Here is a 19,324-nt window from a genome sequence, read left to right on the forward strand (position 1 = left end):
AAAGTACACTGAAATGAGCATAAACAACAGCTACGATGTTGATTTAATGCAGGTTACAAAAACTGAAGCAGCAGTTTTGTTTTTTCTTTTTACAGACAGTTCCTTAAAGCTCACATCCTCAAGCTGCAAGTAAACACATGTTGCAGGCCTTGTTGACAGTCTGTGGTAAATATGTAACAAACAGGTTTATCAGGAAATAAATAGCAGCAAAGAGTGAATAGTGGAGTGTGATTCCTGCTTAAATAAAACCCTGACATTAGCTTTCGGGTGTCTGCAGTGATGAGGAGACTGGAGCCGCTCTGAAGGAAACTGTCGTTGGGAATTGGGGTCCTGCGGCCGGTTCTCTGGAACGCTGTGGCCTCCAGAAAGTGCTGAGCAGGACGGGCTTAAAGTGCAGTGAAAGCCAGAAAGTCTCCCCTTTAGAAATGAAAGTTTTTAAAAATGTTCGAGTGAGCCTCAGCAGTGATTGACATATTGCTGTGAAAGTAATAAAACTGTGAGGATGTTGTTCTTCCGACTTTGTTTGAGGATAACAACCTGAAGATTTTCAGAAATTAGTGTTTTTTGGGAGGTTATTGCAAACAGAGCAGCTCAGCATCAGGAAAAGGCGCGCTGGGGACCGTCTTGCACCGTGGTCATTTTGTGAAGCACGTTTGTGGCTTTCTCCTGCTCAAAAACCTCTCTGATTCGGGAAACGCAAACGTCGGCAGCGAACTGCGTCTCTTTGCAGATGTGCGACAGGCTGAGGAAGCCGTGAGGAAGGTCCTCCACCACCGTCAGGCTCACCGGCTGGCCCAGCCCTCGCAGCTTCTTGGCGAAGGTCACAGAGTCGTCCAGCAGAGCGTCCAGAGCTGAGGCCTGCAAGCACACAAACAATGAATAGAATGCCTCACTCAGAGCAGATGAATGCTGGTAGAAGGTAAACTCACCACAATGTGGATGGGGGGCAGGCCTTTCAGTAGGTTGGGTGGGGCCAGCAGTGGTGACACAAATGGATTTCTGAAGATAGGGGACGATGTTGGGGGAATAAAAGCCAGGTTCTGGGAGCGCAGGGGCTCAAAGCCTTCTGGGTAACTGACGTGGTGGTCATGGTCTGGCACAGGGGTGTGAGTGGGTGTCCAGTGGGTCTCAGACCTCATCTGTGGTGTGGACTGGGAACGCTTGACCCCTGAGCTCCGGTTGGGGTCCAGGAAGGACTGGATCCACTTGGAGGCGCCCTGGGTGAGGTCAGAGAGCAGCAGGGCCGTGTCTCTGCCCAGAGCACTCAGGCTGCCCCTCCTCTCTGAGGGCTGCACCGTCTGAAAGTTGGTACCTGAGGGGAGGAGAGCTTTCAGTCGTACAAAGAGGTCAAAACTCAACCGCTTCCCCAATAAGCCCCTGTTCTGCATCTCAACTGAGAAGAGATTGCATCAGCAGCCTGCAGCACCGAACCCCACTCTCTGATCTGTTTTAGTCATGAATGCTTCTCTACTCTTTACATATCCAACTCTTCTTTTTTCTTTTTCTAAGTTGTTGTGATTGAGTTTTGGCAGAAAGACCGTCAGCTTTTGAGGGACAGCATTTGCGTTTCTTTTGCTTCCACATCAACAGGTTGGTTGGTGCGTGAGCGAGAACATCACGTACCTCTCAGATGGAGTCGATTTAGTGAGGAAAGATTTGCAATTTCCTCTTTTTTTTAGTCTTTCTGAGGCAGAATCAGCACTCTGACAGATTTTGAGCATATCCTTCTTTATTTCATTTTTGTTTAAATTCTACAAATACCTTTTTGTGAAGAATTTGGAAAAAGTAACAAACCATTAAAGTCAATCCTTAACCAGTTAACAGGGTGAGTGGAGGTACATCCAAATGTGGGCAACAGTTTGGAAATTATCAACAAACCTGCCCCTCTTTTTGGAAAATGTTGTCTTTGAACACCAAACACATCTGAAGATTTCTGTTACTGCAGGAAGAAAAGTCAAAACAACTCCTCGAAAAAATGAAGAGTGGGTTCATAAAGGTCACGGAGCACGCTCAGTTCACATCTGAAGGGAAAACAAACTCGCCAGCTCCAAACTTGAAAAAGCTTTCTTGGTAAATGTTAACCAGTTAAGCCACTTTTTCTTATTGTTAAGTATAAAAAGCTAATTTAACCCCAGATGAAACAAACATGCCTGTTAAAATTCAAAGTTTTACAGTGTAAATATAAAGTAAAAGCATCTTTGAAGAGCTACGTATAGTAAAAGTATAAAACTTATTAAACGAGCTGCAAATACTGAAATATTCTTTTGATAATAATGCAGCTTTGGATATATAGTTCCTTTCCTCACTGTTAAATAACAAAGTCCTGTTTCTGATTGCTTTTTCATTATTTTTCGAAGCTTGACAGTCGTTTTCCTTCTGGATCTCCTTTGCAAACTCTTCTCATACATTTTGGATCAGCGTGGAAAAAAATTCCTAAAGGTTTCTGACTGTTTTACTGTCTAACGGCTCGTTGTAGTCAGCAGTCCTGTTAGGAAAGCTGCTTCACAAACTTAAAAAAACCTGGACTGCTTCATTTTACCCTTACTTAAACAGAAAGGCTGATATTTTCTAAAACCAGCAGAGGTTTGCAGCGTTCTTCATCAGGTATTATTAAACTGGTTTGTCCAGTCTATAGAGAAGGTGGGGGGCTGTAAATAGAGACATACTTACGTAGCTGGAGCAGGAAGTTTAACATTTTCCTGCTTCATCACCTCATTTATGCATAAATCCTTTGAATGTCCTGTATTATTATTATGTTTTTGAGTGGCTCCGGAATGTTCTTTTGAATTTCATGAGGCGTGACCCTCACCTACACAGACACATACCTGCATAGGCATTAAGGCACCTTGCGAGAACGCCTAAAGGTAGCAGGGGGTCGAGGAGGGTGAGCAGGCGGGACGGCGAGGCATCAGTGGTGAGCAGGGTGGCGGGGTAGGCCGCCATGATGCCATCAGGTACCCTGATGCCGGCGGCCAGCGCTCGCATCGACACGGTGATGCATAGGTTTCCTCCAGCGCTGTCACCGGCCAGACAGATGCGCTCTGCCGTGGAGCCTTGAACACAGAAAAATGCTGTTTGAACGGCAACAACTAGCAGAGAAGCAGCACCAAAATATTCAAGGGCATGGTTTGTGTGCTGTGCATGAGAAGTAAAGTTTATTCTGCCCCCAGAAGAAGACACATGGAGTTTTAGGGTTCGCAGCCTGTAGAGGTAAAATTCCTAGAGACTAAATTAAAAAAAAAAAAAGGCAGGAGATCATCCGATCTGATGAGACCCTGTTCCAGAGTGAGGAGGAATCCTATTTGCTGCTTGTGGCGCCAGAATCATCATATGGGCTACAGCTGACTGAACTTCCTGAATGAGCAAAGCTCTTCTCCTCATTGACAGATTCCTGATTGAAACTGTAAGCCTTCATGACGTTCAGGAGCAGGAGTCCACACCCGAACCTTTGTTTCCGGCCACGTAAACCGTAAATTTACCGACGTGCTTTGTATGTGTAGGAACTGCACCCAAAAAGATTTTCTTTTGGAGCCAGACTTGTCCTTTGGGATTTTCTTTGTACTGGAGTTAAATATTCACAATCTCTATGATTATATTTCACATTTCCGATTATAATTTTTGAGTAAAGGAGGAGTGGCCTTTATCAACCCATGTGGTCATGTGACCTGCAGCTGCCCTGCTTCTATTGCTTACAACAGCACACTTACACTGGAACAAATCAAATGTGAACTTTCATAAGTGGAACAAACATGATAAGAAAAAGCTCTGCACGCAGAAACTCGCTGTGGCTTTTCTATGGAGGCCCAGGAGGCTCATATTGTGGGGAGTTAAGGATTGTTTGTTGTAGAATGCATAATTTTCTGCTGTCAGTTTGGCAAAAAAATAAATGTTTTTAATTAAACTACACATTTCTTTTTTCAGATCTGTTTGTTGATGCTGCTTGTTTACCACAAGTGTTAAATTAATTGTTTACTACAAAACTTAAAAGGAATATTTTGTTGTGAGCCTGAAATAAAGTATTTTTGAAGTGAACTGAATGAAAACTGATTAGAGGTAATGGTAAGATTGATTGGTAAGTTAAACAACTGTTCTGGAATTGTATAATTCTAAAAGGCTTGACTGGGAAACAGATCGACTGTCATAAATACAATTAAAAAGAAAAATCAAAGGCAATCTGAACAAACGTAAACACGGGGAAGCTCAAACGAAGCTGAAAATGTCCACTTGTTGCTCTTTTTTTTTAGAACAAAAACGGTTATTGATGACTTTTGAGAGGAAAAATCATCTAAGATGAATCCAGAGTGACTTCATTCTGGAGCAAGGTCAGCCAATAGCACACACCCTTCATCACCACTTTATGATCCTTAGAATATGTTAAAAAAATAAAAACGTGACACCAAACGACTGATGACTCAAGGCTCGAGCCATTAAAACTCAAATCCTGTCAGCTGCTGCCCTTCCTCGCCTCCTCCTCCTCCTCTTCTCTGGGGTCAAATGTGACACCCTCCGTGTTTCTGTTGTGACAACATTCTGTGGACATACAAACACTTCATTTGAAATCCAGAGAACTACAAGTCCCTCCCCACACACACAGTCACTCCTGGAAGCACAGAACAGTGTTGCAGCGAGAGTAAACACTAATGTTTGAAGTACAAATAGAACATCTGTAGCGCTTTTATCAATGCCATGACACTTTCTCACACATCGCCCTGCATTTTTAGGAAGGCAGACCGGTGAAATCCATCTGATGCAGGAGTGACAGAGGAGTGACAGAGCATGACAGAGCATGACTGAGGGCCGCATCCTGGATGCCTTTGGAGAAGCAGGCCTCTAAAGGGGACCCAAACAATGACCGACTGTTTGTTTCCAACAAGGAAGGAGGGAAATTACACGAATAAACACAGAATCGCATAGAGGTCAATGCAAAACTGACCAACTTAGTTGCCGCAAACGTTTGTCCTTCCGGTTCTGCTGGTTCCTACATTAAGTAGCTGCTTTACATTTAACATTTTAGCATCAAAAGTTTCAACCTTTTCACAAGGTTCTTGGCTGTCCTTTTGTTCTTTTTTATCCTTTAAAGTTTCTGTTTTATACTATTGAAAATGGACAATAAATCTTCAAATCCTCTGCCAAAAGCATCCTGTAAACGCTAAACAACTAAAGTCAAGAATTCACCTTTTTAACTAATCTTTAAATATTACAAACAATCTAAAACTTTTATTACATAATGCAGCGTCTACTAGCAGTTTTGCGCTCCTATCTTTTTGTCTGTTTAACTTCCTTAACTTAATAAAGATTTTGTAACTTTCCCCTCTGGTTTCTACAGAATGCAGACACCGTTTTGCTCTTGCTTTTCATGTTTTCTTCATCTTTTCGGTTTCAAACTAACTGAAGAGTCAAGTGACCACAAATCATTGTGCAGCAACAGACGGTTCTGCTTTAGGAATTGAGAAACAACTTTATGACCCACTGCCTTTGACGGCAGCTGATTTAAGAAAAGATTTTCTGCAATAAAAATGGATTTTCAAAAATGTTATTGCTCATCTGAATCTAAATGACACGCTTTTGAAACTGGCAAAAACTGGCATGGACATGCTGCCAAGACAAATAGGGAGCAAATAATCAAACACCGGCTGGCAGCAGAAATATTTGCAGCATCAGCAAACAAGCAGATTCTGTTTGAGTCCCATGAGAAAGAGATGGAAAACTCCGCCGAAGCCGTGAAGTTTGGAGGAAAAGAATCTGTGTCAAAAGTGAAGGACGCAGATATCCTGCTGCTGGGAGCGGCTGCTATCAGGGATGTAAACAACAGCGGGATTGTAACATGCAGCTGCACAAGAACCGCGGCCTGATCTCCCACAGCACAATCACACAGGGGCACTTGCCTCCCCCCACTAGAGACCCGGGAAAGGAGTCAGCACCAGCAGCACCCCCATCATCTTCATTAGTGCTCCTGTCTGTGCTAAAAAGCCCCGCTGAGAGTCCCCCCCCCCCCCCCAGCCCTGCCAACAACACCAACAATCCCTTTGCTGTTCCACGACTTTCAGTCAAAAATAAAGAAGAGACAAAGAGAGACCCCACCCCCCCACCCCAGAACCACAGCTCATTAGCTAAAAAAAGAGGCAGTTGAACTGTCCCATCGGCTAAATTTAATCAAATTCGTTGTGAACAGATGATTTCAGGTCCCGTTTTTATGTTTTTAACTGAGACCTGGTTATTAAATAAAGATCCTATTGATTTGAATCAGAAAGGAAAAACCTGATGAGGTTCACAGCTCACTGCAGTCTGACACCAAAGCTTCTGTGTTTCTGGTGCTGAAGTTTAATCTTTAGTCATTGGTTCATTAGAAATTTGCCAAGGAATTGTGGGCGGGGCAGTTGGAGTGTAAGTAAGCCTCTCCTGACTTCCCATCATTCCTCTGTCCACACTCTCTCCTGCTAGCTTCCAGCCCCTAAGAAGCCAAAAATTGCTTCTGATTGTTTACAATAGTTTCCGTTTAAATGCAACAATCTACTTTGTGTTTGCGCCGCTTTAGCATTTGATAAAACAATAAGAAACTAAAGTTGAAGTCTGGTATTTTTTTCTTTTTTATAAAGAAAAAAAATGACTGTTTTGTTCTAAAACAAACAAATGTTTTTTTTAAAATCTTCTTTTCTTTTTTTCTTTATTTGTTATATTTATTTTTGTTATATCTTTAAGTTTTATGGAACATAAAACCAGTGACTTGGCACGGCGACTCCTCCTGACTCAACGCTCTGCATCTATCTGGACTTGGGACTGGCAGACAAAAGGGCTACATTACGCCCCTAGTGGTTGCATTTTCTATCACTAATAAATGAGAGTTGCATAAAAGAATAACAGGAATTTTTACGGCCCCATGATACAAAATTACCCAGTTGTCTCAACAGGCTACACTAATTGTACAAAATATGACATTAGGTATAAAATACAATAGCTGATTGCTAAACTAAACAGACAAAACTAAACTGGGCATCCCTGCACTTAGACCCTCCTTTTTCGGTAAAGAAAAACTCCTAAAAAACTAATTCCAGAGGGAACAAAAAGAAGAAACCTTCATTCTTACAAAAATAAGAAGGGACTGTTTTTGTAGTTTCTGAGAATGATGGTAGGGAGACACTTGCAGTGAAGCTCTGTGGTTGTTTTAGAATAATGTGAGTCAAATTAAACCTAAACCGAAACATCCAGGTTTGTCTTTCTTTTTGTTAACACTAATAATGATGCACTTCATACTTAATAAGAGTTTGAAAAGTTAGAACATTTCCTCTTTGGAAAGTCTGACTTTACAAATGCTACATCTACATCTAATGAAATGTCAGTGATGTGATGCTGAGGTGAGGTCTGAGGGTCCGGAGAGAACTGACCCAGCAGGTGACAGTTGTTCAGGGCCCAGCAGTACGCGTAGAAACACTCCTCCAGGGCTCGGGGAAAGGGAGCCTCGGGTGACAGAGAGTAGTCGACAGAGAGGACCGGGACACCGAGCTCCTTTGACCAGTTCCGAAGGTAACTCTAAGATGATTGAACGTATTTGTCATGTGACTCACTCTAGGACAGCAGCAAATAAACAAAGCACATAAACAGATAAACAGAAGTTGTAGTACCTCATGGGAACGGGACGTCTGGGCCACAAAGCCTCCGCCGTGAAAATGGAGGATTAGCCAGGGGGAGAGAGGCAGCTTTTGAACCCAGGGGAGGTGACTCACTGAGATGGGAGCGTTGTCGCTGCGAAAGAATGTCTGCAGCTCTTCACTGTCCTGCACAGAGAAGTGGAGCAGGAATTATAAGGGCCTGAGATTTCCCATTAAATCAGTCCTGAATCGGTAGAAGCATATGTAGCCCCTCCTGTAGTTGGCAGACATGTGCTAGCAAACAGAAGAAAAAGAAAAGAAGAAGTAGCCCCTCCCTGCTTGTCCAGTGTGAACGTCACAGGCTAAACCCGCATTCTTGAATCCTCATCAAATGTCCAGTGTGTCTGTAACTTAAGATGTTTTTGAAAATCATTTTACAAAGTTCACCTGAACCAGAGTTCAGGAGAACATGTGCCAAACATTGCAGAACTTAAACCTGAAAGTGTGAAAACACAGAAACAAATGCAAATAGTTTTGGTTTTTCACTTGAAATGACAAAGCCGGGTGTGGCATCTGACTTTGCAGATTCATTAGGGATTAAACACAGAATTTAATAAAGGTTGGAATCTAAAATAAATTTTTAGGATGCTTAACTTTTTTTTACCTCTATCATTTTGTTTTAAAAGATTTGGGATGTTTTTTTTTTTCTTTCAATGACCAACATATGGACACACAATAACCTGACTGCAGCCTCCTGATTGGATGTAATGGAAGGGTTAGGCTAAGTGGATCCTGCTTTGTGAGATATAATCAGAAATATAACTAAGTTAGACAGACTGATGCTGATGGACGGACGTTCTGAGGATGGAAGATGTTTTCTGATAGGAGTTTTTCTGTTTGCATCTGTTTTTAACCTGCAGATCCTCACCTGTCCTTCTCGAAGCTCGTAGGAGATCAGTCGCATGTGGACAGGCCCTGGGCCCCAGTGGGCGACGGGAGGTGACACTGCAGTGGAGAGTCTGTGATCTGAGGCCAGAGGTAGGTGCAGAGTGACTGGAGGCACGGTCAGGGTGAGGTTTACCTGAACCGTGTTGGAGGCAATTCGGGTGAAGCCCTGGACAAAAGAAAACATGCAGAGGAGTGAAAATGCCAGGCGCAGCACTGCTTCCCAGGCGACTGCACAAAAACAAACACTGATGTCCCCTGCCTACTGATAAAATGTCAGACTCTGTGATGTTCCAGAAGGACTTCCAGAACTGCAGGTCCAGGTTCTGGGTGATGCGTTCAAACTCAGCTCCCCGCAGCTCTGGATTGACAACGTACTTCCCTGACGTGAGAAGAGAGCGAGCAGCTGTGCCTGCAGGAAAGGAGAGCTTAATTAAAAACCCAACATGACATCAACATCGTGACACAATCACAAACTCACCAACGCCCGACTGCTGTTTCCCAAATGTCTCTCCATATGAAACCATGCTGATGATGATGGTCTGCAGAAACGGACGCAGGGCTGGGCTGAACTGTGAGAAGAACACTTATAATACTTAGAAAAGTTTCTCATGAACTTTGGTGTAAAGAGGCCTGGTGTGGCTCACCTGGAAGCCAAGGCAGCGACCGTAGAAGCAGGCTTTGTGCATGGACATGTACTCCTGCACAAACCTGCTGCTCAGCTCCTCGTCCTGCAGGTTGTGCAGCTGGCCATACTCGTTGTCATTTAGCAGCATCTGGGCGACGTGGAGCAGCGCCCTCAGCTGGCAGAGGGTGTTGCAGTACGCCTCCATCTCTGAGGCGTTGTGCTCCGCTCTGAAGAAAGCACCGTTGTAGTTTGAAGAGATGTAACGGCCTTTATGAATGATGTGCAAAATGCAAGACTGCAGAATCTGCAAGAACAAAGATGTAACCTGATGAGCTGAGCTCCAGAACACGCGACACGTGTTAATCGATGTTTTCAGTTTGACGGTGTGTCTGGTCACAGATTTTATTTTACATGTAAATCCTTGTAAACATTTAGTTTGTTTAGGATTTCATCAAGATTAGAGACGAAAAGCAGGTAATGATGGATACATGACTTGCATCACTTTCTATAAAATAGCTCTTTCACATTTGTGGTCGGAGTCACTCTGGCAGGAAGTGACATCAATAAACCTTGACACTTTGTAAAAAATAAAATAAAAAAAGGTGAGACAAACAAGCCTTACAGCTGTTGGACTACACCCAGACAGATTAAAACTGGGTAAAAATAACCTGATCAATCAAATCAAATGTTTTTTTTAACCAGATAAAAAAATCAATTCATAAAATCTATCCATAAACTTTATTTTTAAATAGCTTTTCTGTTAATTTGTGATGAAAGTTTCAGTAACAATGATCAAATTTCCATCTTTGTTCAGTTTAAATTGTTACTTGTGTGAAAAAATGTTTTTTAAAACCAAACAAAAACGTAAAGTTAATTATAAATGGATATCTAGTGAAACTGTCAAATTCATAAATTGACTCAATTATAAACTTGTGAATCTGAATGGAACACATAAAACGTGAAAGTAACCTTCAATATATCTAACTAATGTAACAAGCCCCCTGGTGTTGACATGGTGAACTACACCTGTACAGGTTGCTCTTGTTTTAGAACAAGCATCAACCCAGAAGTCAAAGGTTTAAAATTGCCAAAGGGGGGGGGGGTCTTTTTTTCTCCTTTTTCTGTTTTGTGGAGCTCATGGAAATGTTATGTGAAATATTCCACCAAGAATGCGTGTTTATGCTCAGCGTTGTTACTATGGTAACCCCAAATTAATATTACAAACAATAATTTATTCTTTGAACCGTTGTGCCACACAAACAAAATTCAGATCATATTAACACTTTAAGTAAGGAGATACCATGTGACACAAGTGTGTCTTAGTGTGGGTTTGTGTGCATCTAGAGTCATAAACTGATTAAAAAAATTAATTTGTTTCAAAAGGATTAGTCACTCTGGTCCAACTTTACTATTTAGGCGTCAAAGTCGTGAAGAAACTGAATGTAACAGCTGTTGTCTAGCTCAGGCCTGTGATGGTCAAGAGGCTTACACAATGAGTGACTCATTTATGTCCACAACATTTTGTGTCTTTCCATGAACTGCTACATACTGTGCTCAGATTTACACTTAAAACACAGAAGTGACACAATCTGAATGTACTGGAGGAACTTAACTAAAACAGGAAACTGCATTTTTCCATCCTGAGAACAAGACAGGAGATCAAACAATGAAAAATAACATTTCTTTTCTCAAAATAGGAAAAATGTATTCCTTTTCCATCTTGAAAATAACTCTGTTTTTATTTAAAGTTTTACTTTACAATATCAATCTTGCTAAAACGAAAAACGATTTATTAACAAATTCACGAGATTTTAGCAAATGCACGACTATTCATTGAGGTCAATAAGTTATCAAATAACAAACCAGTTCCGCACACTTTAAATGAACAACTGTTTGTGTTAACAAATAAATAAGCAGATCCTGGGTTCTACTCAGTATTCCTTCATTTCGTGTGTTTCTCCTGAAAGGGTCTAGACTTTTCTGTAGTCCTCTGTTCAAAAGAATCAGCAGGGGTTTAATTATTTTTGTTTCTTCAGATACAAGGTGTTTTTTCTTCACTTTTAGTCACAATTATCTACAGAAGAATCCATGAAGTGTCACTGTTTATTATTAATTTTGTTTTCGCTTCAAAAATTCACAGTTCTTGTTTAGAGTCTAAAACTCTTCTGGAAGTGGAGTGGACTAAAAACAAGCGACATAAAACAGGGTTTTGGACGATCCTGATGTAAACTGCCTTAGCAGGTTAGAGGAGGCTTCTGCAGCCAGCTTGAAATGTAGCTCTTTGAAAGTATCTTGTCTGGAAATGACACAATAGGAATAAATATAATTGAAATTAAAAATGCTCCTGGTTGTAGACAAAGTTCAAGTAGAAGACACTCCATAAAGGAACAGAGACGGGTTGGCCTCCAGCGTGTCGTACCTTAACTAGCGAGCGGTAACCGTTCCCCGGTGTTTGAGCATCCAAGTCATAGTGGTGATAGACGGCAGCAAAGCTGGACACCAAAGGCTCCAAGGCGCGGCCGTGCTCCTGAATTTTCTTCAGACAGGTGACCAGGCGCTTGGTAACAGTCCCATACGGCATATCAGAGGGGCCGCACAAGATGGAGATGTTGTCCTCACACACTTTCTCCAAAGCCGGGAACAAAGCGCTGTGATCCATTTTTGAGGCTGGAGGAGAAGCAGAGAGACACTGAGTTTATCTATCCTCATCCTGAGGACGACGGCAGCAGCTCCATCCCCACAGATTCTCTCTGCTGCTGCTGCTGCTGCGATCAGAGTTGCACACATGCTATTTGTTTGATCAGGGGTTGAAGTTCCCCAGGGGTTTCAAGGACTTTGAAACTACTATTGACTACATCTGGTAAATTTAGTAAGACGGAGAAAGGCAGTTTAAGAAGAACAAACAGAAGCAGAGATGTTTATTCAACCGTCCACAGGCCCCTACCACAGAAAAGAGGAAGCAGTAGTTCTCGTGCATGTTTTTAATTTCCCACATCAATGAAGTTAAATGACCAGCCTGAAATAAAACAGTAAAAAATGTTTTTAAATGAACCTTGGATCATTTCCTTCATTAAAGGAAACTCATACATCACTGCAGGTTCCTGGAACTGAAAATTGGAACCAGTCGGAGCCGAGAGGGCATTCACACAAAGCACTCTCTCTTTATTTAAATGCATTGAACAGGTTATTAAAAGACATAAACTGGTCTTAATGGATCTTTAACAAATGAGAGCTCCAATAAACACATTTACTTAATAAAAACTGAAATGCAAAGCAGAATCAACGTCTGTTCCAACAGATTTCGACTCCCCACCCCCACCATCAGCTTTAATAACTTCAGCTAATGTTCTTTCTGCATCCTCTTCTCAGTCTCTCTCAGGCTACACGGCAATCTGGCCCACTATTCACACAGGAATTCAAAGCCAAGCCCTGTGGCTGCCATATAGGCCCACATCATCAACTTTCCACCGCCATGCCTCTATCCGCATCTAAAAAAATCTCCACTTTAGTCTCACGAGATCAGACAGACTGTTGTACGTTTTCTTTTTATACTCCTTTTGTGCTGATTTGAAACCAACCAGGAACTAAAAAAGTGTTGCATTTGCTTAAATGTCCACTGAAGGATGGTGGGGAAAATGTTCCTCGACTATCAGAGGAAAAAAAATTAAAATTTTACATCATAGCTAAATTACTTGGTGTCTGTTGTAAAAACTATTTCAATATTTAATACTTTATTTGCAATTCACGACCCTGGTGGGAGGTGAGAGCCTTTTATTTAGTACTTTGATTCTATGAGACCTCAAATATCTGTTTTGTTAGTGGGTGGAGTAAAACACCAATGAGGCTTCATTAAGGCTTCAATTTTGTTGTTAAAATCCATCAGGCAATGTCAAAGACTACACTTGAGCTTTTTCTTCAAACGTTTGCTCTGTGAATCATGCCATTGTGTAATATGTTGTGTCACGGTTCTCTGGTGTCGTACTCTAATTCTTTTTAAGTCCTGCCTGTAATATTTTAAGGCTAATTGATTATTTTTAAGCCTACCTGATGTAAAAAAAAAAAAAAAAAAAAGTTTAGTTTCATGTAAAAGGATCCCCTTTTTTAGGATAATGCTATCTTTGATATAAAAGTTTGTGTACAAGAAAAATATCAGCTGATGTCCTGCAGGACTGTGGAGATACGCCTGGGCTGTTTTTTTCCTTCTCTGCAGAGAGACATTTTTTTGTTTATGAGCTGAGTCTGGAGATCTTTATATAGATTTTCACTAAAAACTTTACACTCTTGCATAACAACGCGCATCAATGTGCACAATCTATAACATAAACTCAAACAGAGCCAGTTGAAAACGCTGATACTGTCATGAGAGCCAACAAACACACAGATGTAGGCGTTATCGTTAGGCACTGAAGTGCCGCTTCAAGGATTCAGCGTGACCATGACGAGGGCTGCAGGCTGAGAAGAAGGCTGCCCGGTCGCCACAGCGATGTCCCCCAACAGTGGCTGCTTTGTCTGTTATGACCGACAACTGATGGGGATTATGGTTATTTTTTTTGGACAAAATTCCCCATAATGATCACATGACACCAGCACGAATCTTGCTTCTTCTAGGGTACACATCAGACCCCCAGATTTTATTATCTAACTGATGTCTTGAGAAACATACTCTGCACAGAGCGTCAGCTGGCCTGCAGGTCAAACTGCACAAGCCTGCCCCTCTGAACAGGAAAAACTGAATTTTTACACCAAAACCCTGCATGTAGTGAATATTTTCGGCATTTCTTCAAGACAGCTTAACTACACATTGTTTTCTTTATCTTTATCTAAAAAGAATGTAGCTGGGAGCATTCTTTTTCCTATTTACATTTCACAAAAAATGTACAACTTGTCTCCAAGTATTCATTCAAGTTAATTAAACTTAGGCCATTACTGCACTCCATTTAGGAAGGGGTTGAGCTTTTTAATAATACTTAAACAGCACCGTCAAACTGTCGTGGTTGTGCTGTTTTGACCTGGTAGGATGCATTCATGTCATGAACATGGTGTCCAAAGACGAAGCTCCCCACTGTTCTGTCAACACGTCAGGTGACAAATGTCAACAAAAGAAAACAACGCTCCGAGCTTTGAAGCTACTCCTCTTCACAGAACTTTCTAGAACCGACGCGTTCTCCTCCTAAAAAATCCCAAAACATCCGCTTTCGTTTAGAATTCTGTCATTTTACACTAGGGGAAACTTCGCTTACGAAACAGAGTTTTTTTATGACTTAATTCGTTATTACAGAGTCACGGAGACGCAGCGGCACAAAATGACGACATTTCATTTCCACGTCGAAGTGAAGCGTTAAAACAAAACAGACGAGAACAAAATGAACGACTCTGCGTAGCTATTCCTTCCCCGGCGCCCGGCACTCACCCCGCCGTATCGCCTTCCTGGTTTCGCCTTCAGTTACCGCGCGCTCGCGTGAAACGGTGGTGCGCGCGCCTGGCAGCGCTCGTGCATAATCAGCTCGAGCATAATCAACAGGTACCAAGGGGAACTACAAATCAAGCTTTTTTTTTTTCTAAAGTGCTAACACATTAAGAAAATTGTTTGGTTTGCCTCTTAAATAAATTGTCATCTGTCATAGATTCCCTAACTTTTTCTAAAGGAGGGACTGTTTGCAAAATAAAACAGTAGACCTAAGACAGAGAACAGGCTATAATAAAAGCTTGTTTTACATTCATTTTTAAAATGTTATAAATTACTTGAATTTTTTTTCTAAAACCCTTTTCAGATTTGGCTTTTTTCGTTTTTTATGTTTAGTTTTTGGAGAGGTGGTTCCAAAATAAAACATCTATAAGTCTAGATTTTGTTTTTATGAAAATAGCATTTCATTTCTCTCAAAATAATACAAACTAAGTCAGTTTTGTAAGTCATTAAACGTTTGGGGGTAAATGGTTGTTACCTTTAAGTATTACTTAAAAAAACACAATACTGTAACCAAGTCATAAGACTTCTATAATTTTAATTGGTAAATATTTGATTTCTGGGATCCCTTTGTCCAGGGCTGATTAATAGATAAGATTTTCTTTGGAAGCAATAATATTTAATTTGTGAATGTTTTACAGTTTTTCTAGATACTTTTCTTGACAGCTGCTTTCCTTTTCTCTAAACTGTGAACACAAAACCCAATTTTCAAGCTACAGCCACAAAACCTCAGACTCTTCTTGCAAAACCAAACTTTGGCCTCAAAAAAGTTCAATCTGTTTTAAAACTGAACTTCGTTGTGAAATTGTGTGCAGAGTCAGTCAAAATTAAAAGTAACATTGAACAGTCACTAAACACTAGAAAAATAGAAAACACACATGGCAGGACATGAAGCTGGAGAAACGAAAGTTTAGTGTTGACTATAACCCAAAGGTGCAAAGGGTGTGGTAGAGATCTTGCATGAGACCAGTACCATCTTGTCCAAATGACTTCAAGGACTGATCACTCATTTGATGAAGATGTTGAAGAGGCTGGTGCTTACCCATTACTGTCAATGGACCCACAGCAGTTCCGCTGTGCAGGCAGATGTTATCATCTTCCTCTCAACTAGAGCTCTATCACATCTGGACAAAGCTAACAGCACTGTATGTCACGTTATTGACCTCTCCAGCAATCTCATGAGGGAGAAGTTTTTGTAACCGAACAAAATAGAATCTCTTCATCAGTGTTGTAAATTTGCATATAACAAAAATGTTAGCACTGCTAAAAAAGCAAGAGAGTACAAAGACCTGATTTAGTGTAAATTGAACCACGTCTATCAGTGTGGAGAAACCAAAGAGCTGGTGGTGCACTTCCCCAGACATTTTTGCTCTGATTCACCACTGGTGAACATTCATGGAAAGGACTTAACAATTACAATATTAACAATAAACTAGACTGGTTGTAAGTTTAAACTGTCCACAAATTTACCCCTTCCAATCCATCTTCCAGGATTCAAAATGCTTCAAGGTGCCAACACTTTCATCAACCTTGACCTACGGAATTTATGTTACAGACATGCATCAAGAAGAGGATTTCACACCACCAGTGGTCACTACAAATACTCAGCTATGGCATTCCAATTCACCAATTCTCCAGAAAGTTATGGTCAACAGTTTCATTGGCAATTTATCTATTACGCTTTTGTTTGTGTTTACCTCAATGAAATCCTTTTGTTGTGAAGAAGAGCACATCCACCACATGTGGAAGCTTCTACAACAGCTGCTACAGAACTGTATCTTAATAGAAGCTGAGAAGTGATAGTTCCTTCCATCTTCCACATCCATCTTGGGTTTAATTGTTTCAGATCAGTTATTTAGTTTTGAGGGTCAAAATGGATCCACCAGGGTTGAGGCTGGGCTGTCCTAGCTCCAAAGCACCACTCCAACCTTTTCTTGGCTTTGATAATTTTTTACATGAATTCATCCAATGAAATAAAAAGATTGTTCCCTACCTTGTACTCTAACCCCCTCCATGTGGCCTTTTGGGTGAACTTCTGGAGCAGATCAGGTTCTCAGCAAACCTCAGACCATTTTCACCGCTGCTCCAGTGCTAACTCTTCTAGAAAGCCACAACAAAAACACTTAGGGATAAAAAAGGACGGCGTTCTGACGAAATGTTCAATTTCTGTTGTTAAAATTATAACAAGATGTCAAATTTTGGGTGGAAAATGAACTGGAAGGTTAAAAATAATTCTTAAAAGATTATGATTTATGGTCAAAACAGTAACCCTTTTTCATAAAAACTGTATCATTGTAACAGGTCTCATTGTCCAATAAGCATTTGATCAGGTGAAGGGGAAAAAATGCTGCAGTGTTTGCCAGGTTCTTAATGGAGAGGGGATGAACTCCTGAGTCCCCATCAAACTTTTTGTGACGATTTCATGATGAAGAAAGGCTAAAAGAGAAACAGATGTGTCAGAGTTTAGTCAATCATCTGCTGGTGTGACAGCTCCTATCTCCACAGATCTCCCTGAGGCTGCTGCAGGACCAGAGTTCATCCGCTTGTGTTGTTAATGTTTGGTGTCACTAAGATTATAATCTGAGTGAGACTCAGCATGATGACACTCCTGTGATGCTAAGGTTCAGAGCTCAGATTTAAAGGCGTTGTTACAAGGTGGTACTATTTAAGAATTTTAGACTGAAAATTTTATTTGTATGTGCAAGACAACCAGCTTCATGAAATGTTCTATTGGCATAAAACAAATATCTAGAATTACATTTCAATATATGATTAGATTTGTTGATAATTGATATAGTTTTTGATACTTTAGTTTGTGTGTGTCTGATGTGTGGCTTCCAACACAATTAACTATCAATAATAATTCCTAGAAATTTAAGCTCTTCTCAATTGTAGCATCCTTAATTTTTATTACAGACTCTGGGATGAATTTATAATTTCCAAAGAACTTTAATTTTATTTTGCTTACATTAAGAGATAATTTATTGCTGCCCATCTACTTTTGAAAATTTATTTAACCTAATATTTATCACGTTGATCAACTCTTTACAGTTGTCGCTAGAAAAAAATATACTGGTATCATCAGCAATCATTGACAACTTTAATGATTTTAATACATTGAGTATGTCATACAAGTCAAACAATTTAGGACCTAATATTTATCCTTGTGGGAGACCACAAAAAATCATTCTGGTCTCTGACGTTGATGGACCCATCTTTTTTTTTTTTAACTTGTCCTGTCCAACCGCTGAGCAAGCAGATCAGAGCTGAAGGCCTCTTGTGTTGGACAGATTTTACTGTTACAATGGGGGTTTATGGATCTTCGGACAAACATATTGTATATTTGTATAAACCCCTTTTGTATTTGAGACTGTATTTATGCTAATTATATTTGAATGCATTCCTTGTTGGACCGGATGGAAGAAAAGAAGAGATAAAGAGTGGGATGTTAGAGATGGGGGATAAGGAGATAGAGTGGAGGATGGACCTAAAATCACAAACTGTTTTCTCCCTTCCAATCCAGTTTAAAACGACACCTATTATGCCATAAATTTCGACTTATAAAGTAAAATGGTATGATCTAATGTACCGAAGGCTTTCTTCAAATCCAGAAATACTTCAGCAGTATCTTCTTTTTGTCCACAGCATATGTAATTTCTTCCACAGCACTGATTATTCCTAGTGATGTTGAACTCTTTTCTCTGAATCCATATTGCCTATAATTGAATACATTGTATTTATTGACAAATACCAGTCACTTATCATAGACTATTTTTCTTTTTAGAAAACCGAAGAAGAGAATCGGGTCTGTAATTTGTTATTATTTGTTTTTCTCCATTTACATATATTGGAATTACTTTTGGGATTTTTTCTTTGTTTTGGGAAGGTGCCTGTTTGTAATGAAAGTTTACATGTGTACGAGTGTGTGTATGGTTTCTGTGTGACCATACAGCGAACCAGCAAACTGTGCAGGGTATTCTCCACCTCCACCCAACAGTATGTGGGTAGACGCCATTAACCCCAGGACCCTGCCCTCGAAAAAGCAGGTTTTAAATATGAAATAAGTTGACTTTTGGAGCTAATTTAACCTTAAACATTTAATTTTGCAGGTTTTATATTACTAAATATTTTCTAATAAATGTTTTCTTTTCTGTTGCTTTTTAAATAAATTCAAATTCAAATTAATTTTATTTATATAGCACCTTTCATGACAGCAAAGACAGCTCAAGGTGCTGTACATAAAAACAAAATCAAATGCAATAAAATACAATAAGATACATTAAATTAGCCCCACACAATAAAATACACAAAGACAAACACCAGTGGGAAAATAAATAAATAAATAAAGATAAACCAGAGAAACCAGAAGGCGCCGTCTGCCCTGTCCTCCTATTGGCAGGGGTGTCAGTATAAAACCCAAATACCCCAGCCAAGGGTGAGAAAACACTCGTAAACAGTCTATTCAATTCAATTCAATTCAATTTTATTTGTATAGCCCAAAATCACAACAACAGTCGTCTCGATGGGCTTCGAAGTAAAACATGAACTTAAAAGGATCACGAATACAAAGAGTTCAATAGGAAAATACTAAAATGAACTAACAAACTGACTAAGCTATACTGGCATCCCTGCCCTTAGACCCCCCTTCACGGTAAGGAAAAACTCCCAAAAAAACCGGATTCCGGAAAAAACGAAGAAACC

The 19,324-nt window shown here is 40.4% G+C and overlaps 1 protein-coding gene across 2 annotated transcripts; it reads right to left on the reverse strand.

Moving 5' to 3' along the window:
• Nucleotides 1-14: 14 nt before the first annotated feature.
• On the reverse strand, nt 15-14,672 carry lipea (lipase, hormone-sensitive a). 2 transcript variants are annotated; one of them, XM_004074121.5, is made up of 11 exons: nt 14,570-14,672; nt 11,579-11,826; nt 9,179-9,463; nt 9,013-9,103; nt 8,798-8,943; nt 8,515-8,700; nt 7,620-7,772; nt 7,383-7,527; nt 2,826-3,053; nt 930-1,312; nt 15-858 (listed from the first exon to the last, which is right to left on the reverse strand). In XM_004074121.5, the coding sequence occupies exons 2-11, from the start codon at nt 11,816-11,818 to the stop codon at nt 598-600; spliced, it is 2,118 nt and encodes a 705-aa protein (XP_004074169.1). In that variant the 5' UTR covers nt 11,819-11,826; nt 14,570-14,672; the 3' UTR covers nt 15-597. The 2 variants fall into 2 exon arrangements, with proteins under 2 accessions (XP_004074169.1, XP_078810875.1); XM_078954749.1 differs by having other exon boundaries at nt 14,169-14,576.
• Nucleotides 14,673-19,324: the final 4,652 nt, after the last annotated feature.

This window comes from Oryzias latipes, chromosome 11, assembly GCF_053564925.1.
Source record: "Oryzias latipes strain Hd-rR chromosome 11, Olatipes_Hd-rR_3.1".
In the NCBI taxonomy this organism is placed as follows: domain Eukaryota; kingdom Metazoa; phylum Chordata; class Actinopteri; order Beloniformes; family Adrianichthyidae; genus Oryzias; species Oryzias latipes.